We start from the raw sequence: 23,613 nt of genomic DNA on the forward strand, positions 1-23,613 counted from the left end.
ATCTCTGAGACCCCTCAGCAAGCTGTAACAGTGCTAGAAAAGCTCCTTCTTGGAGGAGTATTGCATGAATTGTCAGGGTCTCTTACAAGACTGTAACCATGACCTTGCGGCAGCTTTCTGCTCTCATAAAACCGCTCAATGCATCTTAAGGAAACTGGGAACCTTGAGAAGTGATGCTTATGTGGGCAAGACCTCTACCGTGCAGCTTCCCCCTGGGTTTCTCTGCAAGCAGCCAGGGAGCTGGTATTTCCCATTGTCTCCTGTTCTCAGCCTGTTCCCCTGGCAGCAAAGGGTTTGTCTTTCTTCAGCTCTGTTTGGAAGAGCAGGAGGTAGCTGAAGTACAGTCAGTGGTCTCTACCCATAAGAAATGAAGTGAGTGGTGCTGGCCTAACTGTAGTGAACAGCAGCCACTACCTTTGTCCCTGTGCTTCACTCCATTCTTTTTATTTGCTAATATTTGCTACCCTTCCTGGTTTTCCCCCTCAGCCAAAAAGACTTGGAGAACCTTAAAGCAGAGGTGCAGAGACGCCAGCAGCTCCAGGAAAGCATAAAAAGTGGTGAACATCTGGAACCAGAGGACAAAGCTGTGGAGGAGAAAGAAGCTGAGCCAAGCATGCCTTCCGCTGCGATCCCCTTAACACAGAGCTCTGCTTAATGTGTACCTCGCTTTAAAAAAAAAAAAAAAAGTTAAACCACCCTTTTCTGAATCTGAACCAGGGTCTTGGACTCCCCTGGAGCAGCTCCTCCTTTTTTTGACAATGTTATTGCACTGGTACAATTAATACACAATGCAAAGAACTAATCTGAGAAATGTAATCTGTCTGACTGAGCTTGTATCTGCCACGTGAAGGGGGAAGGTGGCCAGGATGCAGCAGCATATGAAAGACCCATCCTAGGTGAGCACAGCCAGAGGCTGTTGTGCCTGTGTGTGTGTGTATGTGTGTGTGTGTGCACATATCATCAGTTATTTCTACTTTGTACATATGAATTCCAAATGAATTGTCTTGAGGTATATAACATTTCTCAGGTCATTTTTATGTTGACTAAGGACACTGCTTTGCTAAAACCAGTACAGAAACATCCCCTATCCACTGCTCAGCATTCTTGTAAGATGTGGATTCCAAGCCAAAAGATTTATTCCCCCTCTCCCCCCAGTCACTATCCCAATTTGTGCTAAGGAAAATTAAGCAGCCATATTTGTATTGCTCAGATAACTGAAGCCTGTAATGTGTGTATGTAAGTAAGTGGGGAAATGTACAGCATTTTCTACATCAGGATATAGCCATTGGATTCCTTTAACCATTTTTTCTACTTTTGGTTGGCAGTTTGGCAAGTCAGTTTTTTTGTAACATTCATGTTCTAATTTTCAAGATATAGAGAAATATATATATAAATATATACGATACTCACAGTTCCACCTCTGCTCTGCTTCTAGCTGAGTAACTTAGGATATTGTATCCAAAGAGTGAGGGCTTGATAATTAAAGCGCACAAACTTCCATTACGATGGAAACCCCAGTGCCTAGATGAGATGGATAATGGCATCAAACAAAGTTTAAACTGAAATGATTTATTGGGCCACTGTTGCCTGCTTAACGGAGGGGAGGAAAAGTAAGAAACAGGGACTCGATCTCATTTGACATAGCGACTACCACAGAGCTGATCAACCTTAACCTGGTTGCCAAATTTAACTAAATTGTAATCACGAGTTTCATACAACACGAAATTAGTAGGCTTTGGGGCAGGGAGGGGGGTTAAGTAAAAACACTCTTCCCCCAGCACTGAAAGCTCTGGCTGATGTCTTCGTAACTAACGTTTTGCACACGGGGTTTGAGATTGTTCCCAGGGGAGTTTCCATTGCTGGCAATGGATGTTACTGGAGTGGCAGATGCCACCAACTGCCTCTGTCTTTCCCCCTCTCCCACCACACACACATCCCATCGTCACGTTAAAGGACGAGCACAGGCTCCCCTGGTAGTGCAAGTCACTAAGCAGGTAAGACTTAGCCACTGCAGGCCATGGTATGCCGACAGAGTTGAATGTCCTTTTTTCCCAAACAGATCAAGCTGTAGAGCAACTTCTGATTGCTAGTCCAAAACCATCCTGTGCTGACAAAGGAGTCCAGTCTCTTTCTCATTTTGTCTGTCATGGCTAGTACCCTATGCTAATTTGCATTGCTGCTTTTACTGACCTTCTGGAGAAACAAGTGCTGTCACTGTGCTCTGTACCCTTGGGTTCCTGTACTACATTACAGGTATTTGTAACTTTGGTGGGGGGGGAAGGGAAGTTGGGGAGCAGCCTCCGAGTTGTTAGAGGTGGCAAAGCAGGAGGAGTCTTTACTGCAAAAGACCTTGCTCCTATTGGAAAAAAAAAATATATCTGAATTTCATGGAAAGCAATCAATAAATGACTACAGTGCATCTTTCCTATACGAACTTTCTTTTGCTAGTGTCTTTTAGTCCATTAAAAGCTTTTGAAACTATTTTAGACACTACTTATCACTTTCTTTAAAAACTGCTCTAAGGTGGTGGGTACTGTTCAGCTGGGCACCATCACAGAGCCCCCCGCTTCTGTTCGGAGCAAGAGCCCCTAGGCCAGAACAGCTCATGGTAGTTGGCAGCCTTAAAACGTGCACCTCGCCTGCAGCTGCTGGGGGGGACTCAGCGCCCCTCCGGCGCGCCTCTGCCTGCACCGAGGTGGGTGCAGGACCACTGCCCGCAGCGCTTGGGGTGATGCTCAGAAGGAAATGAAATGGGGGCATGCTCAGGGTTGGGCTCCCAGCTGTGGGTGCCTGCTGCAGGGCAGAAGCTCCACCACCTCTTGTAGAGGTGCGGGGCTGCTTGGACATGGCCTTAGATTGCACTGTTGTGAGTTTGGGCAGCCTGATACTTGCGCCTCTCTGTACCCACTGCCTCCCCTATTAACCGAGTGCCACAAGGGGCTGCCCTTGGGGTCCCAGGACTTGAGTCCAAGAGAGCAGTAATAACACTAACACCGGAGTCATAACCCCAGCAAGCCAAAGCCCCAGAGAAGCAAGAGCTACTCCCATCTGTTAACAAACACCACAGCAGCACGTCCCCGGGCGAGAAGGGGCTGGGCACAGGCACCGGCGCTCTGCTGGTAAACAAGGGAAGGGAAGCAGAAGCACACAAAGTCTCACTAACAAGGCTGAGCAGCTTGAATGCTATAATTTGTTCAATAACTGCATTTAACCAGAGTTCTGTAATCCTCTTTACCTCTCTTTGGCTTTGGGTGTTCTCAGGTATCCAGTTCACAAGGCTGAGAAGCCAAAATGAACTTGGAAGCCCTGACCCAAACTGAGGGCACACCAGACCAAGCAGGGGGTAGAAGTTCAGGAACCTGCACATAGCTCTCCCAAACCCAGCCCAGCTTATGTCCGTTAGGCACTTTATTATTAATTTATGCAGCTACATGTAGTGCACCTTTGCATCAAACACCCCAACACACTGTGTTAGGGGCACGGGGGTCAGAGTGCACAGAATTAAATTCAGAGAGATACTGAAACCATCAGCAAGTCTGAAGATGGCACAGAGAAAGCAATCCACTATTTTTATCCTCCCTGCTTGTTTTCCAAAGGGATTTCAGCACTAACCATCAGCCATCTCCTACACCCTGACACGAGCTCCCTGTGCCCACGCAGCAGCCACGATGCCTGCACCGAGCCGCCCGCCCGGCTGAGCCCATTCTCTTACAGTGCAACTTCTCCTATTCCGCCCGGCTGCTGCAGCGCTGTAGCTCCAGGCAGTTCTCCAGGCAAACACCCCATGGAGGTGACGCCCCCACGCCACAGCTGCTGTCAGTATGGCAGCGGTTTGGGGAGTGCTTCAACGCCACAGATGCCTCAGGGCAATTCACATTTTACTTGGCCTTATCTTTTCCTTTTGATAAACTTGCTGTGTTCTTATATGGCTTTCTTTGAAACCTGCATCTTAATTCTTCAGTTCAAAAGCCTTTTCTGGCTCCCCCAGACACTCACCGCTGCCAGAAGCGGGACTCGAGCTGGATGCTCCAAGTGGGTCACAATGAACGCCTCCAACAGCTTGCCAACAGAACAGCCCCAGCTCGCCTGCTACGAGCTAACACCATGCAAGAAGCTTACAGGGAAAAGAGGTGGTGGGGTGGCTTTGCTTCATTCTTTCCCCATATCATGGTCAAGGTTACAGCCTTGTCCTTCTACCTCTGAAGAAATGAGCATTTCCACGTTAGTTACTGAGCCATTTATAAACAGCACTCAAGGCAATGAAGGCCAGAGCAGAAGGAAAAAAACTACACACCAACACTGAAATAAAATGTAAGCCCTGCTTCAGTACCTCAGCTTTGCATACACGCACCTCCAACCACACAAGGCTTTTGGTGCCTACAAGAGCAAATAACTCCCACACCGAAATGCTTGGGGGGATTCACCCAGCGTGCAACGTTCAGTGTGAACAGCTCCAACGGTACTGAACAGAGGTAGGGAAAAGGGAAAGGTGGTTCTACAAGGCCAACAGTAAATTAAGGTTCAAGGTATGGAAAAAAAAACAAAGGCTCACCATCTGACACTGCGGGAGGACAGCAGGAGGCAGCCAGCTGGAGGAGATGCAGAAAGGCAGCGAGGGCAGCTGGAGATGCTCGGACTCACCACCACCACCCCCAGCTGACCGCTGGCCCCGCAGGGCACCGCGGTGTGCGTGTGCTGCAGGAGGCTGTGCTGGCACCCTGACACCTGCAGTACAAGGCGTGGGGATTTCTACCCAACAACATCAGTAAATTCTGCTCCAAATACACTTCATCTCAGGAAATCTTACTATGCTGAGAAGTCCGAGCAGCCTCCTAGCGCGGTGCCCACGGCGCGCGCCTCCTCCTGCGGGCTGAGCGCTGCAGCGTTAGGGAGCACGAAATCACACGGTACAGCATTAAAAACCTTCAGATCATAGAGGAAACTGGCTTTTTAAGTTTGCATACATTTTAATAAAATTTCACTTTACCATATTCATCAACAAAACCTCAGAACAGCCTAACTGCAACCAATTGCCTTAAAATTGCCTTACATTTCCTTACTCATGTACGATTTGATTTAAAACTAAGTTAAAAGAAAAAGCAATGTGGAGCAAAATCTGATGGGTGGGACACCAGGATCTTGTTTTCAAAATAGATTTAGTTCTTGCATCCAAGGAAACAAAAACACATCTAGTTTTATATGCATTTAATAGTTTACCAATTGGTACAATAAGATTTTTTTAATATGCAGAAAACATGAATAAATTTTGTTTTACACAGTCTGAGAGCAACAAATCTTACTGTAAAACACAGAGCAGTATTATATACATTCCTTTACTGTTTTTTTTGTTTGTTTTTTAATTGTGTCATATCTTCAGTTAACTCCTACAGTCTGGGGAACTGTTTTCTCCAATTGCAACCTCTAACATAGTTCTTATGAAAATTTCAATGTTTGCCTTCATGTCAATGTCAGGATCAACTTCTAAAACTTGAAGATTTTGCTCACTTATCTTCAGAATGAACTTGGGGAAGCCTGAGGGATAGGTAGGACAAGAAAGCAGCTACTTACATGACACAGTGGAAAGATATAAAGGCCAGTTAAATCCAGTTGTGACTTGTAAATCCAACCCAACCTTTCCCACTCCTAATGCGTTTATCCCTACCATTTTATGCACGTATTCTTTGCTAGAAGATTCTTGGTATTGACTTTTTAAAAATACACTGGACTTTATGTACAGCTGGACAGCAAATAACTCATTCTAAGTGCGTTTTTCCTTCACTCAACTTAGTATTTTTTTCTTTATACTCAAATCATTAAAAGGATTATCAAGCCACCACTGTCTACAAAAAAAAAAAAAGTCTCTTTCTTTTAAATAGCTTTCATACAAGTCAAAAGCCATTTAAGAGTGATATTATCAGGCAGTTCACATAAAAACAGGAGGAGGCAAACAGGAGAAGCAGGGTACTGACAGTAAGACTGGGCTTGGTGAGTCTATAGCCAAAGCTTTCAAAATACTACAGTGCTCCACAGCCCTTGGACAACTTGCTAGCAACTAGGTTTTTTTTTTTTCTTTTTTTTTTCTTTTTAATTAGTGCCCCGGGCACATCATTGGTCACACCATACACAAAAGCAGGACGGTATTTTTTTTTTTTAATCTTCTAAAGTGCAAGATGCTAAAAAACATCAACTTCCAGATTATGTCTAAACCACAATAAATGTTGCACTTTTTAGAATGCATCTAAGACTTCCTGGGCACATTATGTCAGTGTGGCACTGGAATGTCTGTCTATTTTTAACCCCCCAAAAAAGTCTGTATTGTCTATTTGGTAACACACTCTATATAGTTACTTTTTAAAAAACGCCAATTCTAGTACGGAAAGTGACAAAGCAGTGAACCTCTTAAATGCGCTAAGAGATTTATTTTGTTATCCAAACCAGTAACCTCATTATCGTACTTGTTATCACAGGAAAGGCACAGGATTAGACAGCTGACAGAAAACGTTGCAAACAGTGAAAAAGTTCAACACAGTGTAATACCAAGGAGCAACACTGCAGGAAACCCTCACAAACCCAACTCCTGTGTTGTGGCTTTCATTTTTTTTTTTTTGTCTAAACAGGGCTTTAACTTTTGATCCATTCAGGACCATCCCTGAGATTATTCACTGCTTATTAAAGGAGAAGGTTGCAAACTGCATTGCAGAAGTACTTGGCAGGGTGTTTCACACAAGCAATTAGATGCTGCTAACATGACATTAGTTAGTTGTTTGCCCTTGTGTATAGTTGTATGCTACAGGGAAAAAAATGCAGTAGACAATTTCCACTTCTTAGGTACCTTTAATTTCTCAGTCATGTTTACGAGTTATGTACATGAGTGTGGTTTTTGTTATACTTAAAGTTTCTAGGTCCTATCAGGAATTAAACGGACTTATTACTTAACAATTGCAGATGCACTGAGGAATTTTAAGATGCACTACTTGTGTATCTGGAATTCTCGAATAGACAAAGAGCAGCAAATTTTTCCAGTCCAAGCAGCTAACAAAGAAAAAAATACTTTATCTGTGCATGCTGAAGTGCAGAAACACACACTAAAAATTACGTAAACCACTGGATTTAAGAAGTTAGCCTGAATCTTCAACTGGCTCAAAAAAAAAAACCCACATCAGAACTCCATTTCCTCCACCCCTTCCCAAAGGCAAGTCTATGCAGCGAAACAACACTGAAATCCATCTCCTCCATGCAGAAGAAAGGATCCTTTTTGTGGGCGACTGTAGGAAATTAACCACTACACCCCTCACCAATTTCTTAGTGTGTACACCCTGTGTCAAGGATTTCTATTTTTAAAAGGGACAGTTTAAAAAGCCATGTATTAAACAAAATGAATAAAAAAGCAGAATTTCATCTGTTAAAATATCAGACTGGTACTTCAGTATGTTGGAAATTTTAAAGTGGATTTTTAAAAAGACCTGGTTAGTTCAGTAAGTATTGGAATTCTTAGTTATCTATAATTAAATTTGTCACAAAATGGTGATTAAAACATTAATTTATAGTATTTTCATTCACTGCAGGTCAAAAATCTTTAACTTTAGGGATATGCAAGTTAAAAATTGTGTACACCAGACAATGCAAATACTAATAACCACGTTGGGCTAGTTTTGTTGATATGATTTATTTTTTTGTTTTTAAAAGTTTACTTGATAGGATCATTCCAGCAGATGGACTTTGTTTTGTTGACGGTGTTTTCTTTTTCTTTTAGAAGCCTGTATCAATTTGTATCTGCCATTATAATCTGATCCTCAAGGTATTTAGTGCTTTTTTTAAAGCATTTAAATACTGTATCCCAAGATTTCTCAATACATGAACCACTAAGTTTTTATTCAAGCCACATTGTCTTGTCAAGGTAAATATAACCTCATATTCAAAAGGGTTTCCAAGGAGGCACTAAAGAAAACAAGAACCCTTTGCATACCCCAACCTCCTGCATGTGAATATAAGGGAAGTGTACTTTGATACTGTTGTGTAATAGAAATTGCACATCTCTAACAAACATTGAAAGCAAACAGCAAGTTGTACCATGGCAGTCATTTGGGAGAGTAAGCTCTACTGGAAATTAGATCACTAAGTTCTAGTGGGATGGACAACTCCTCCTGGAAGTTCGTCTAGCATTAAAAAAAAAAACAAAACATTTAAACTTAGTTTAACAGCACAGCTTAACCATTGAATGACCAAATAAAAAATAAATACATTTATCACATCAGCTGCTACTAAGATTTGTTGTCTTATTTCAGGTTTACAGTTATATAAATATACCAACCTTGTGTGATAGGAGGCCAAAACAAGTGTATTCTGTTGATTTGGCAAATGTTCCATGACAAATATTCCAAAGTTTAATTAATTTCCATTAATTACATATAAGGTTCAGAAGATTCTGAATTGCAGCCATATTATCTAGTATTCTTAGAGAAGATTTATTAAGCACACTTAAGTGATGTTACATAGATACACATTTCTGAAAGAGCCCTACAAAACTTTTCCCAAATGAGGTCACCAATTCAGGCACCAACAGACAGCAGAAAGAAAAACAGGTATAATTATCCGACATAGAACGACACTGTCAACTATTCAGTTAAGTGCCCTATTTCAATTATCCAACTTCTGCCTTCTTAGGTCTGATGTGACCAATGCCAGCCCATGTTCTTAAACCTATGGTACTTCTAGACAACGTATGTAAATTTACAGTATACAATTTGGATTCACCATGCATGAATACTTTGTGTGTAACATTTAATAAGCTCAATCTACATCCAGAATAATTTACATGAAAGGACAATATTTATTTAAACAGAGCTCAATGGGTAACCATGGTATCTGAGTGCATCCAGAGGAAAAAAGGGGTCAAATGTGAATTCAATCAACGGCACTCCCACACTTTTACTGTTTGATCTACACTTCCAGTAACCACATACGGTGCCGTCTTGTGGAAATCTGTGAGGAAAGAAAAGCGTATGTTAAGAATGAATGCACTTTAGTATTTCCCTCTCTCACTGAATGCCATTACTTTTTCCCCCAAATGACACCGTTTCAAAGACTAAATTTTAAAGCTCTGCATATCTGTAGTTTTGAAGGCAAATTTTCTAATGTAAAGTTTTGTGAAGCAAGAAAATCTACTTTCAGTTCCATGGAGCTTCCATGGAAAAGAAATCTGATCAAGTTATAACAGAGGCAAGTTTGAAATACCTCAAGCTGATAAAGTCCTTGAATATTACCAGAAGACATCATCATCTATTTACGTTTAAGGTTAGAATCAGAAGTCAAGAAACTTTTACTTTTTGCTGTAGACAGCAGAGCTGATGTTTAAAACAAATGTGCAGTGTTAGTGTTGCTCACGAGATCCCAAAATATGTCATATATGCAACCACGTTTTGGACTGGGTGGGTCAGCAGACAGTACTCGGTTTTATCCATGAAGTATCAAAGGGCTGGGGGAAGAGTGGCTGGAAAGCTGCCCACTGGAAAGGGACCCGGGGGTACTGGTTGATAGTCAGCTGAATATGAGCCAGCCGTGTGCCCAGGTGGCCAAGAAGGCCAGCGGCATCCTGGCTTGGATCAGAATCAGCAGGACTAGAGAACTGATTGTTCCCCTGTACTCAGCTCTGGTGAGGCTGCACCTCAAGTACTGCGTTCAGTTTTGGGACCCTCACTACAAGAAGGACATCAAGGGCCTGGAGTGTGCCCAAAGAAGGGCAACAAAGCTGGTGAAGGGTCTAGAGAATAAATCTTCTGAGGAGTGACTGAGGGAGCTGGGGCTGTTTAACTTGGAGAGATGTTTCAGGGGAGACGTTATCACACTCTCCAGTTACCTTACAGCAAGCTATAAGCAAGGTGGGGATTGGTCTCTTCTTCCAAGCACAAAGTGAAAGACGAAGAGCAATCGGCTTTGAAATGCACCAAGGGATGTTTAGGTTGGATATTTGGAAAAATATTCTTCACTGAAAGGGTTGTGAAGTATTGGAACAGACTGCCCAGGGAAGAAGTTCAGTTACCATCCCCAAAAGTCTTCAAAAACCATGTACATGTACTACGCAGTGACATGGTTTAATGGTGGACTTGGCAGTGCTAGATTAAAGGATGGACCAGATGATCTTAAGAGGTCTTTTCCAACCTAAATGATTCTATGATTCAAAACACCTCATTGTACAGAAAAGGTTCAGCAAATCAATCCACAAACTGAAGCAGACAATTCCAAGGATCTAACGTTAACACTAATGTTCTTTAACTTTTCTTTAGCCCTTGTTCATCAGCTGTTTTCAATAAATTAAGAGTGCAGTTGAGTAAGAAACTCTGCATCTTGATGAGAACGGATAGTTTTATTAGAAATCCTTAGTAGCCAATTCCAGGTCTGCTGCTAACCTAGCACAAAAAGCTTTAATGAAGAAACTAGAAACTGGCCAAGGAGCACAGAGAAAGAAACAATACAGAAGATTCCAGAGTAAAGCTAGTTTTGTTGAGTGAGGAGTGTTTTTGCTAGGGTAGGGGGGAACTGACATCTATTAAGTTCTGGTAATGCCGAACTAGAATGCCCAGTAATTAAAATTAACATTATTTCCTGACTCTTTTACCTTGTCCCCTGCATTTTTTGTTGTTGGCGAGCATTTGCAATACAGCTCTGCCCCAAATCCCTGCACACTCAGCAATGAAGGGTTCCAGAACACCTTGACAGTTAACGTCTTTGTCCAACGTGCAACACCGGTAACAGAAGAGCAAAAACTCCTAACACTCTAAATTCCTATCTGTCCTTATATGACTAAGATACGTATAGCACAAAACTTCACTGGAATTCCAAAATGTGAATGCCTAGCTTGGTACTCAACTTCAACTGGTAAAGATGTAGAAAAATTTGTATCTCTGGTTCTGAATGTCTCAGTGAGTACTGTGGAACAATACATACCCAAAGAGGTAACAAAGTGTTCGTGCGCATTGAGGGTTTTCATGCATCGTTTGTTCTTGAAGTCCCAGACACGTAGAGTCTTGTCATCAGCACAGCTCAAAATAAACTTTCCCCCAGAATGGAACAGAACGCCACGTACCCAGTTATCATGGCCCACCTTAAGCACAGAGACATTAGTAAGCAGATGCATGTTTTAAGCTGAATGCTCTACAATTTATGCTATGGCAAACTGAGCAACTCTTTGCTCTGTCCCTGCAAGATCATTTATTTTTCTAAAACCTGTAAGAATTTGAAGTTTATCTTCAGTTTCTATTATTACATTTATTATATCAGCACTATCAACAATGTGGGTTCCTGTCCTTGAAAGCAAACAAACAGCAGTTCTCATGTGACCTCCACCGATCCTGCTCCCCACCCCAAGTGCTGACATCTAGGCCAACCTGAACACAGGCTGGAAAACAACAGCCCAGAGCCCACAGGAAGACCACCACATTGAAAGAATGACATTCCACTGAAGACAAAATTCAGCTGATTATCAGCATTTCCACTGGCAAATCAAGCTACTCATTATAACAACTACACCACCACGCTCCCGCATTTATACTACCTATTTTGAAACTCTTAGTATTTCTCAGCAACAAGAGCTGAAATACAGAAGCCATTAAAACTGTCTATTTCCAGTGTGTGCCTTATTACAACAACTTTGTCTTTTTTACAAAAAAAAGAAAATTCACTACATTAAAGTTGGAGTTAAGTACACAGCTATCATCACCAGAAAAACACCAATAAACTTACAAGTGTCATAAGGCACATGCCAGTGCTAATGTCCCACATCTTAATGGTCTTGTCTCTGGATCCAGACAGCAGAAAAGGCCCAGGCTTGCCACTCTTCTTAGTCTGCAGAAAATTATGTTTTAAGTTATGGCATATACAGGGGGGAAAGAAGAGGTAGAAAGCAGATCCTTTGAGTGCTATTTCTTAGAAAAATTAGATTATATGACAACTTACAACTAATAAACACACAACGCTAAAGCTAGGATTTGCAGGCATTTTGTTGCTAATACTAGGAGAAACAAGCAAAAAATGAAATGAATTAATCTGTTGAAAGAATTATGTGTCCTGCTCATATACCGAAAATACTTTGAATCCAAACTTGCCTACTGCAAGACATGGAATACAGTGGTAGGTGCGGTTCAAGTAGAGTCACACATCTCCAGACAAACGAGTATGAAGTTCAGACATACCTGTGTGTCCTCATTCTTCATAAAAAGTAATGACGCAAGCCTAAGAGTTTTTTGAAAGTCCCTACTCTGAGCTTATTGCCAATTGATATCAAGCAAAGTATGAATGAGACTTAATTCTCAGAACATGAAATGCTTCAATTGTGAATGTCAGATTAACTTGCTTCTTGCTCAAAGTTAAGTACTGCAATGTGACTATAAAGCTGATCAGACCAGCAGAGGGCAGTGGAGACACCACTTCAGATAATCATCACTGCAAGAGGAAGTGAACATTTGGAGTTTAGCTTTAATTACTCTTAATTAAAAGATTATAAGAATCTTTTAAGGATGCAAGTAAAATTTGACTGAAATAATCTGTAAGATCTATCAGCAGACAAGTTCCTGCCTTCAGTGTAGCTGCTTTTCTCCTGGGGTATTCAGGTTCGTTATGGGCAGGGTAGAAATGTTTGTTCTGTTCATTAAACTAGAAATAAAAGTCAATTCCTTCTACACTTTGTCATCTTTAACAGGAAAATTTTTGCTGACCTTTAGTAAGCCTTTCTTAAAGATTTAATAGCCAAACGAGAGAATATGTATCCATGATCACACGAATGCTGATTTTTTTTTTTAAAGGATGTTTTTTCATATCATTAACTCTGCACACTATGAAACTGAGGTCAAAGCTTAATTCAAATGCAATAACATTTTCAATTACATCCTAGGTAGCTTCATTTCTAACTTGCTACTACTTCCCCTACACATTTCATTTGCCTAGGATCCTTACAAACTTCATGTTATGGTAGATAAGCTACCTTCCACGTTTCTTTGTGAAGGTATGTGAACGCTGTTCCACTCTCAACCTCAGAAATAGCCTCGCTAAACTTCACTTTCGTTAGCGCACCTTACTGCTAAAAGCACAAAAGCACTGAACCTATGAAGCCAAGAGGAGGGATTAATGTACACCAAGTATAACCAGCAAAAAGCCTCATATACCTGCTGTACCTGCCAAGTATTTTGAGAACAAAGCTTAGTACGTTCGTGTTTGTTAGCATTGGAAACGTTACCTCTGATCCCGTAGCTTCTGATATGGTGGAGTATGAGCTCTCAGGAGCCCAGGAAATGCATTCTACCACATGCTCATGTTCTCGGAGCTCAGCTTTGCATTCCTTTGTCGCTACCACCCAAACACGCACTGTCTGGTCATTAGAACAACTGGCAATTAAGGTGCCATCCTGGTTAGGCCGCACCATGCGCACCCATTCTCTGTGACCCGTGAAAGTCTTCACACAGTAACTATTTAAAACAGAGAAACAAAGTAATTAACACTGCAGTAAAACCACTATACCTGCCTTTGAAATTTAAGGACACTTGACCTACCCTTAGAAGTTAAGCTAAGCTATTTCAGCACGCATGCCAGTTCTGGCTGATGTACAAGGCCATAACAGTTTATGGTAAGAAGTTCATATGAGAAAGAAGCAACAGTTAAGAACAAGCAAATACTTATTAAGATAAAAAACAGAAGGCTCGGAGGCTAAAAATAAAATTGACACCCCAGTTTGCATTAAGTATGTATTTTAAGAACACAGATTTACAAGTCATTCAGATAGCCTTCACCCACAACCTTGAGCAAATGGATGAGAAATGGATTAAAGAGACCACTGAAGAATGAAATAAGCAATAAGGCTAAGAAAATTTTAAAATTCAAATTCTTTCTCCGTGGCAAGAAAAGTAACAGATTTCACCTCCCTCCTGTCATACTCTTTAAATTTGCAGTTAACCACTACATTTATATTCCCACTTGGTCCCGAGTTAGTGTTACACCTTCATAGCTCCCAGAAAGATAAAGCTGGTTACCTTTAATTAGTGGCTATGAAAGCCCTGTACTTAGATTTGAAGCAGAAACCTTCAGTTTGTATATGAAAAGAGCATAATACCATATCTCAACCAAAAGTCTTGCTGACATTCAAGATGCATGTTGGCGCACTTCCTTTTAGGAAGTGCTTTTTTGTGTGTTTTCTTTAGGTAGTGATGTTCAACTACAATTGCACTTACCCTGTTTGGACTTCCCACATTTTGATAGTTTTATCCCTTGAGGCAGAGACTATATGATCTCCATTGGGCATGATGGCTACTGAAGAAACATTATGATCATGACCTAAAAACAAAACAAAAAAACCTTTTATTAAGTGGTACTTTCTCTACAGTAGTGTTCCGTGGTGTTTAAAGAACTGTACGCATAAAAGTCAACAGCTTTCTGTTTTTCTTTGGTGTGTGTTTACTCTTATAAAGTCTCAAACATTCTTTATTCCTACTCACCACTTCTACAAGATGGCATTAAAAGCATATGAGACAAGCAGCAGTATAAAACTGCTTCTATATCAAGACTATAAAATGAGGAGTTACTGCCAATACCTGGATCTATGTTGTGGTTGCTTTACTTTCCCATTTTTTCCCCATGTTTTTTGAGACTAATGCACTAGGCACATTCATTTGAAATCAGACAAATATGAAGCAAAAGACTGCACAGTACATACAGAACACATTTCACCTTAACTGTTTCCTTCCTGAATCAGCACATTAGGGAATCAGTAGACAAAGATAACAAAAACTGTATCTTCAAATCCGTAGAGAGTTATCTAGTAAACATTTAATTTTCATAACTAAGCTGCTCTGACTGCCATTTCAATATTGTTATGGGGAGTTACCCACAGCATCACACGTAGCAGATTTGAGATGCCAGTTCATTCCATAGACACAGACCATATACTTCATTTACAGAGCACTCGAAGCATTATAACATCCCCTTCTTTCTTTTGGACAATACTGTGGTTTATATCCTCTTTCCACATCAGCAGTTTTCCTGGATCAAGAAAATCTCTTCACTTCACAGACTGCTAAATGAGTTCCCTTTATACCTTACCATGCATAGTTCTGATGCACTCAAAGCCCTGGAAATCCCATAGCTTAATGGTCATATCAGCAGAACAGGAGGCCAATAGTTTGCCAGTGTGGTCAAAGGAAATATCTTGCACAGAGTCTGTATGCCCCTTAAGGGTTCGTTCAAAGTCTCCTGTCTCATAATCCCAAACCTGACAAGTGAACAGAAAATCTGTTAGCAGCAACCTATTACTCATTGTAATCTCCAGTCTTACATTTGCACTCTGCAAGCTAGTCTGGCACCTTATTCAATAATTAATTGAGCAAGAGACAAAGAAAGACAAACCAATAAAAGCCTAATAACATAAAAAAAGAGCGTTATTTTAATTGTTACCTATAGATCTATTCCTTTCTGTATTATTTCCTTAACTCCAGTGACACAGCCTGTTTCTAATTGGTGCAGAAAGCACCTTCTTTAACAATTCCCCCCTCCTTTTTCTTGTCTTTACTGCGGCTCCAGAACTAAACAGCTAGCAATCTGTCTAAAAGAAGAACAACATTTAGAATGCAGTGGTTCAGTGATAATCCAAACCACTCTTAGGAGTTTGATTTATACACATTAGCTAAATCACAGAATTTGTCAGAGATTAAACAGATGTTTGCACAGTTAGTAACTGGAAGATACCATTCTCACCTCCTAATTAAGTCAGTCTTCTATCACCTAACCTTAAACAAAGCCTTTGAAAGGGAACAAGCTCCTACAGATTTTATTGTGGGGTCTCTCTCAATCACAAAATTAAGACATTTAATTTTAAATTGTACTCTAAATGAAACCAAAGAAAACAAAAAACACCCAACAGCAGAAGAATCCATCATCCCCAATAGATGTCAATCACTGGGAATGCAACAGAGTCAAAAATCATGCTATGCAGCTTGGTTTCCAGCCCAAACAAATTCATCCACTGTATCCATGAGAAGGAATAAAGAATAACCAAAGCTAATTAGGCTCCTGTATAACATGTAACAAACGCAGAGCTGTCACTGTTTCAGTTGCCCAGTCTGCTTGAAGAACAAAAGACCAGTTTTTGATGCTCAAGCCTGCCACAGAAACAAGAATGAGTTAAAAGTTTCTCATGAACTAGATCTGACACGTGCTTTAATCTTCTCCAATAGGTAGCCACTATTAGAAAAACTTGTATTTTTAAGCACATTATTTAATATGCCGCTGAACCTTATTCAGAACTGCACTTTTCCAAATAGTGCTCAAAACAGCACAGATGGCAGCAATGAGAAATATCCTTTATCTGGCAATTTGTCTTAAACAGTGACATTCATAGAAAAACAAAATGCATAATTTTGTCCTTAGAGGATGTTAAAATGAGAAGCTACTTGCCTACTATAACAAATTTGTTTGTGTCACTGTACATTGCAATAAACATCTAACATTTAGAGTTACTGAAAGTCTCTCCTGAAAGTCATGGGGAATTCATGGGACTTGCATGTCCCACTTAAAAATAAGTGGGAAGAAACATTTTTCAGTTAAGAACACATCTGTGTAATCACTAACTTAGCTTTAAAAATAATTTCTTCAGATGACTCGAGGCAATCCTTCCCCCCCCCCCTCGTCACATCTCTATACACTCTGTATGACACTCCTCCTCACTGAGCAGTCAAACTGCATTCTTCCTTCACCAACCATTTATTTTTCCAGTCCCTAAATCCACATTAGCTTATTATTTCTTCACAAGTCAAAGGAAAGTCTTCTTGAGTTACAGATTGTAGATATTAACAGGACCAGCATAAAATTGTAATTTGTAGATTACGCATGGAATCATATTCGAAAGATGCTAAAGCAGAATCTGAAACAATCTTTCATTGGTACAGAACATGTTCACCCTGAAATACTGATGTTACGTATTATTCATCCTCAGACCTCCTTATTTTAAATTTATGTAGCAAGCACATACCTTTATTGTGGCATCCTCTGAAGCAGAGACCATAACACTGAAAACTGGATGGAAAATTACTCGAGTGACAGGACTCCTGTGTCCACTCAACGCATACTTCTCTGGAGGACGAGGAATCCACTCTTTAGGGTCTCGTTTTTGACCAAGAGGTCCACCTGATGTAAATTCTTCCTTAGCTTCATTCAGCTTTGATTCTAATTCCATTACCTATGTTTATGGGTTTTAAAGAGACCATTTATTTCTACTCTTACACAAAGATCTAAATCAGCTATAGTGATACCCCAAACACCAACTGGCTCCCAAATTCACAGAAAAGCAAAAATCCACACCAATTACCAACACTCAATAGCATTGATATTTCTAAAAAATTCAGACCTAAATCAACCACTAATTCCCCTCTCACTTTCACAAGAAAAGTTCTGTCAAATAACATTCATCCAAATACTGTACAAAGTTGCACTAGCAAATAACTCAAAGGTTTTTTACTTTATTAATTTTGACGAATGATCGAAGGAAGTTGTAAGCAAAAGGGATCTGACTACTGCAATATTTTTTTGTATTCGAGGTGGCACATGTTAGTCAACAGCAGAGAAACTGAAGGTGCAATAACATCCTCGTTACATTAACCTCTAGGATAGATAGGCCTTTATTGTTAGTACACTGATTTTTAAGGCTTTTAATTCTCTCTAAACCCACTGAAGCATTACTAAAAAGAGTTTTGTACTGTCCATTTGCAAAAGAATCACTTGCTCTAATGCACTGGAGTTAATGGTATCTCCCCTTTAATGTAACAGCCCAAAACCCCGGCAGCATAGGTTTTTACCTTCTTTCTAAACCAGTTAAGCTGTCTGGAGACAGCTATTCAATCTTTCTATTCACAAATTACCTTAAGGCACCTTTTTCCTTTCCAGCTTCAGAAATTATACATACAATCCATAAACTGAAGTCAAGAAATGTTTATAAATAGGCTGTGAGGATGTTTTTACTAGTACTAAGATGGACAAAACATTTTCTACAACACTGAATTAGTTGTTTGCCCCTACACAAGTCATCCAAATTAATTTTTGAAGTGTTTTCTAAACTCCATGCTTGTCTGACAAGGAAAACATGTAACACTGTTTAGTGACGAGTGTTTGTTTTTAATTACAACTTTTTATACAAGTAAATTTATCAGACATCCACTTACCTTCTTTTGTAATCTTATAACTGAGGTCCATTTCTTTTCCAGAAGTCCGGCGTACTTCTTATCTAACTCTTCATTCTAGGGGGGAGGAGTGTTTAAGTAAACAAACTCTAGGTCCAAAGCCTCTAGAGGCATTTCTTCAAAAGTAACAAACAGGTCATTTTAACAAAAATCTCTTCACCACAGAAAAAGAAATTGGAGCAAATTAAAAATACAGCAGCAACAGAGGTTAACGATGCAAGATCCTGCAAATAAAATCTAGAAACTAGAAATAATCTTCATTACTTGAAAGCTTTTTATTTTTAAGTGTTATGCATTTCTGCGTAAGTTGTGTCCTGTTTTATTACAGGTTTTCCCTTCTCCTGCCCCAACTAACCCTCATAAAAACAACAGTATATAGCACACATTGACTGCAAGGACTGAGGCATACAGGACTGGTAATTAGCTTCTAAAAGACAATCTTCTTTTCAAATCCACCAACTAGAGCGTTATGAGCTAATGAACTCTTACCTACAACCATTAAGACCATGTTAGCAGCACTCCTTGTTAGCACAATACATTTTATTTCTCAGAAACACACTGTGAGCGGCAACCAGCTGCCAGAGCAGGGTTTTGTATATTCCATCTCACTTGAAAACCATTTATCTCAAACTAATTCTGAACTTTTTTGAAGACTTAATCATAGTTAACCTCAAATAACCACCATAACATTGCACTGTTTTGTGCCAAAATCTCAAAGACAAGCTTGAACTTCTCCCAGCACCTTTACCTTTGTACCTGCAGCATACAGCAGACTACTGAACCTACTCCACAGAACAACCCCTCTGATACTGGAAAAATCAACACTGATTTTGTAACTCTAATGAAATTTTAATGATGGATAATTTTCTTCCTCTAAATATTTTTCTTCTTTGGGCTCTAGGGAATAACTGGGGAGCTACAACGACCAACTGATGTTATTGCAAAAGCAAGAGGACTACTATTTTTTTTCCCCTCTCACCTGTTAACACAAGGAAAAAAGCAGCACAAAAACAAGCAGCATCAGAAGCACACAATAGTGTGTGAAACGCTGCACAGCTTCTTCATTCTACATACAAAGTGAAAATCTCATAACAGAATAATTATATTTTTTGTCATTTTATAATCCCACCTAATTCAGATTTTTCATGTAAGAAAGTCATATGGAACTTCTAGTAACTGCATTTTCTATTTCCCTCAAGACAATCTAGCCTATTTAGATCACCTTTTTAACTTTTGGGAAGAGAAAACTTAATTAGGTTGATAGATAGAGCAGATAAGGGAATGGTATTAGGATTTTCAATTATAACTACAGTATTCCAATTTGTAATTTCTACTTGTTTATTAGATACTAGAAGCAGACTGAAGAAATTAATTTATACTTCAACCAAGCATTTGGGAAAAAGAACAACACAATAATTATAATAGAGAGTAGGCAAGAATTTACCAGAAGTCATCTCAGAGCGGTTTACTCCAGAGAAACAAACTCAAACAAAAAGCACAGCTCTAATAAATGACAACCTAAAAATCATACCAAGGAAGAATCATCTGTTACAAAGGCAAACCAACAGAATTAAGTTGCATGAAATGACTGGTCCATGTCAATAGCATCCATACAGCCTGACAAATTAACTGTGTACCAGAGCTGACCACCTTCTAGTAACTGTTTCGATCTGCCCTCCTAGTACACCGTTAACCAACTAGTACACAGCAGTCCCAGGCAGTGATTTAACTACTGACCCAACCACCATCACAAAATGGAGCTCCACCACGTGCTCTGTCTGATAAATACAAAAGACAAAAGCAATCCTGTTTTGTCTTCCTATTTCTAAAACATGACCATGAAAAATCAGCTTCTAAAGTTGCAATCTTAGACCATTTCAAGTCTGGAGACAAGAGAACAGTCTTCAGTTTGATTAGTTTGTACTGCAGGAAGTTTACGCTTTTATGCAGAATTCCATGATAAGAATAAGCACAGTTAAGGAAATGAGTTAGTTACAGGGAGGGGAGGAGGGATGTACACAACAGCAGGAAACAAATCAAACGTGAAAACAAGATGTATTCCTCCGATCATTGCGAACAAAATAGGCGATCTCAAAAGGTCCTTTCCAAGCTGAACAGACTCCAAAGCTCCCTGCTCAAAGCAAGGTCACCTTGAACAATCGCTCAGGACCACATCCAATGATTATTTTTTAATTTTACGTTAAGGCAATAAGCTGTATGAGTATCACCTCCAGTTCTGATTGCATGAGCTAACAGGTAGATAAAGCGTGCGTACGTTCAGAATAGACACAAATGCTTCAACATTACAGAGTCTTTACTTAGAATATAGATGAATAATTTTGTTTGAACTCACCACATCTAACTCAGCTTCCTTTTTAAAAACTGAATAAGCCTCTTCATAGCCATTAGAACGAAGGTAATCTGCTATCGCTCGATTTCTAAAAAAACAAAACCAGTAACAGTATCTTTAGCTATAGCTCTGGATAAGAGTGCAAGGATTGGTTCAATTTTTATTTTTTTTTATCATTACAAAAGCACAATCAACATGTCTTCAGTGCAGTACGTTATCTAGAATTATAAGGCTTGTTAAAAACCCAAGCAAATTTCTAGAATACATTCGGTAAACATTTTGCTTCAAGATGTAAACAGCAATACACTTATATCTTAGAATGTATTTCTTATTTTAGGTTTGATGAAGGTGTTGTTTTTTCTTTTATATTACCAAACACTGGAGTTACTTATCAATCTGTATTGCATATAAAACCTAAAGCAGATACAAAAAAGATGACCATAACTTTGTAGCTTTATCACTGAAAAGAAAACTGTTCAGAAGAATAGTTTACAGTACTTGAGAGTGCTCACAAAATTTTGCTTCAGTTAAACTCGAATAAAAATAAAATTCTTCCTGTGGCTTTAATCACGTTCTTCCTTCCTATTTGTTCAGACTCTCCTCAGACACAACTCTACAATTCTACATTTTAGCAGAAATTCCAAATTTCTCCCCATAAACCAAGTATGAGGAAATGTATTGCCTTCTTTTCTGGAGCTAATCATGGTCTCTGCTCATTCCCTATTTTTATTCATAGGGTTCATTACTTCCATCTCCCCATTAACGTATGTAGCCTTTGAAGTTTTGCAGAAAACTTCAGAGAATTCCTAAAAAATTATCACACTGAATGTGTGAAAACACCAGAACTTATCCAAATCCAGTGAACAGTTGTGAAAATCCAAAGTTGAAGACAGCTTCTAACTCTAATTTAAGAAGCTTTATTAAGAAGTACAGCTCACCTAGGACAAGAGTCACAGAAGCTAAGCGATAGTTGGTCTGTACTTTTACAAAAGAAAACAAAACCAACCTACGATCTCTAAGTAAATCCATGAAAGTGCATATCATGCAAGACATTCCCATTCTGACCCCGCTACCCACCACCTGCTCGATCATGATTTATTAAGCAAACTAAAGTATGGAATTTGACAGCTTATTCCTAGCCTTAAAATCTGGAAAGAATTCCATGTTCAATTGAATTAGTTTAGTGTTTTTGGTTTTTGGTTTTTGTTTTAATTATACCCTTATTTTAAACACAACATAAGCAAAGATAGATTGTAATCACAGTGCAGCACATTCTCATTAGGTCCTTGCCTTCATTAAGGAATAAAAAACCCAAAATGTCATAATTTACTGAGGATAAAAGTAGAATTCACAAATCAGTCTGGAACAAATATTGTAATGCATTTATTATAACCCTTTAATAATTTTGTGACTGAAGTTGAAACAAAAGAGCGGATAATAAATTACAACAAAAATTAAGAATCCATTTTTGATGCCATTTCCCATCTCTATGACCAAATGCTTGAGCTTGTATAGTAAGAGCACAGAGATCAACACCATAGTACATGGTACTTGATCAGACCGTGAGCAGAGCCATTCTGTAAAATACAGATGGAAACAAAAGTTTATTTCTAAAGCTTAATGAGACACAAACTTAAAAAATAACTGCAGCTTACAGTTCATCTCGTTGCCTTTGTGACAGCACCATTGTGGCTGTGATGTCAGGTTAACGTGATTCAGCACTGGCTGCCTCCTCAGGATCTAAAGTCTCAGGAACCCTGGATCCACAATTCAGTCTGCCACAGAGTGGCTTAAACCAGAAATATTACTCCAGATGTGAAATCCGATAGGAAAACCCAGAGGCATTCAACACAGAAGATTCAATCCATCTAGAAGGAAGAGAAAGAGATACTGTTAATTTCATTTAAATAAGCATTCGGTCACTCTGATGCACCCAGATCACACCACACTGGACAGAGTAAACTGACTGAATTTTTAAATGCCCTTTTATTTTGCTACTCTGAATTATGCCCTTATCGCACATTTGCGATCTCGACTGAGTAGCCTGGAGTCTTGCACCCTTTCTTCATTCCTCTTCTTGCTACCATTGTTCCCTCAAGACCCGGGGAGCTGAAGACGTCTCCAGACACAGCCCACTCCTAGGTTACAGGAGTGCAATGCAAAGAACTCGGCCCTACCTTACACATCCTACTTTTTGCGCTCACTGCCCCTATCAAAGATCTACCGCCCCAATAACGCTCGATCCTTAGGGCAGATTTGTATCTTCTCTGGATCTATATAGCCCCACCAAATCAAACTCAGCAAGGTTTGTTTCGGTTAATTTTCAACGTGCTCTTGCACCTTTCAGGCTGAGGGGTACAGTTCAAGCACAGAAGAGAACGTCCCCAAAGGGCACCGGGGACGCAGCCCCGGCACGCTCCAGGCCACAGCCAGCACCACGCACCCGCAGCTGGCTCCTGCAGCCCACTGCTGGCGTCGCACTGGGCAGCTCCCTAGGATTTACTGGTGTCTTTGTAGACTACGGCTGTAACTCAGCAGATGAACTTGACAGGTCGGTTAGTTCCCAAGAATGCTGTTCTATAAAGAGTTTTTGCCCTCTTTTTAATCACATGTTAATAGAGCTTAGCCTATACACACACACAATTATTTATATAAATACAATCTAGCCCAGGTTTGGAGCACAGCAATTTTTTAAACAGATCTTCAATCTTAACAGAGCAGCACAAATTCCATGGCACAGAGTTCAGCCTGTCAGAAACGGTGCCCTTCTCAAATGACCGATTCCCCCCCATCATACAGCATCTCCTGATTCAGTGACGAATTTACTCCTGACATGAACAATTACTAGTAGCTAACTCTTCTTAGTGTGCAGACTACTTCAACTTGCCTGTTTTAATCTTAGTCAAGAATGTAGCATTAAAATCATTTTAGCAGCTTTGCTTTTTGATTTCTGCATTGCAGGTACCCTTTTGTAAGAAGCACGATTACGAGAAATGCTGAAGTTGGCATTTTTGCATGCTGGTCAAGAATCTGTGTATACAATCATTTACT

At 39.8% G+C, this 23,613-nt stretch overlaps 2 protein-coding genes across 6 annotated transcripts in view; one reads left to right on the forward strand and one right to left on the reverse strand.

Moving 5' to 3' along the window:
• CLUH (clustered mitochondria homolog) overlaps positions 1 to 2,430 on the forward strand; it is a 33,562-nt gene extending 31,132 nt beyond the window's left edge. For all 4 annotated transcript variants that reach the window (XM_027472458.3, XM_038165906.2, XM_072026190.1 and 1 more), the window contains exon 26: positions 487 to 2,430. In XM_027472458.3, the coding sequence (XP_027328259.2) occupies positions 487 to 655 (169 nt within the window). In that variant the 3' untranslated portion in view covers positions 656 to 2,430. The remainder of the gene's footprint in view (positions 1 to 486) is intronic.
• Positions 2,431 to 5,190: 2,760 nt separating this feature from the next.
• PAFAH1B1 (platelet activating factor acetylhydrolase 1b regulatory subunit 1) overlaps positions 5,191 to 23,613 on the reverse strand; it is a 31,266-nt gene continuing 12,843 nt past the window's right edge. For both annotated transcript variants that reach the window (XM_027472459.3, XM_027472460.3), the window contains exons 2-11: positions 22,218 to 22,430; positions 20,566 to 20,650; positions 18,195 to 18,269; positions 17,009 to 17,215; positions 15,085 to 15,253; positions 14,217 to 14,319; positions 13,229 to 13,457; positions 11,740 to 11,841; positions 10,945 to 11,101; positions 5,191 to 8,982 (exon numbers count right to left, since the gene is read on the reverse strand). In XM_027472459.3, coding sequence (XP_027328260.1) covers positions 8,909 to 8,982; positions 10,945 to 11,101; positions 11,740 to 11,841; positions 13,229 to 13,457; positions 14,217 to 14,319; positions 15,085 to 15,253; positions 17,009 to 17,215; positions 18,195 to 18,269; positions 20,566 to 20,650; positions 22,218 to 22,249 — 1,233 coding nt within the window. In that variant the 5' untranslated portion in view covers positions 22,250 to 22,430 and the 3' untranslated portion in view covers positions 5,191 to 8,908. The remainder of the gene's footprint in view (positions 8,983 to 10,944; positions 11,102 to 11,739; positions 11,842 to 13,228; positions 13,458 to 14,216; positions 14,320 to 15,084; positions 15,254 to 17,008; positions 17,216 to 18,194; positions 18,270 to 20,565; positions 20,651 to 22,217; positions 22,431 to 23,613) is intronic.

The sequence above is a fragment of the Anas platyrhynchos genome, chromosome 20, assembly GCF_047663525.1.
Source record: "Anas platyrhynchos isolate ZD024472 breed Pekin duck chromosome 20, IASCAAS_PekinDuck_T2T, whole genome shotgun sequence".
Lineage (NCBI taxonomy): Eukaryota > Metazoa > Chordata > Aves > Anseriformes > Anatidae > Anas > Anas platyrhynchos.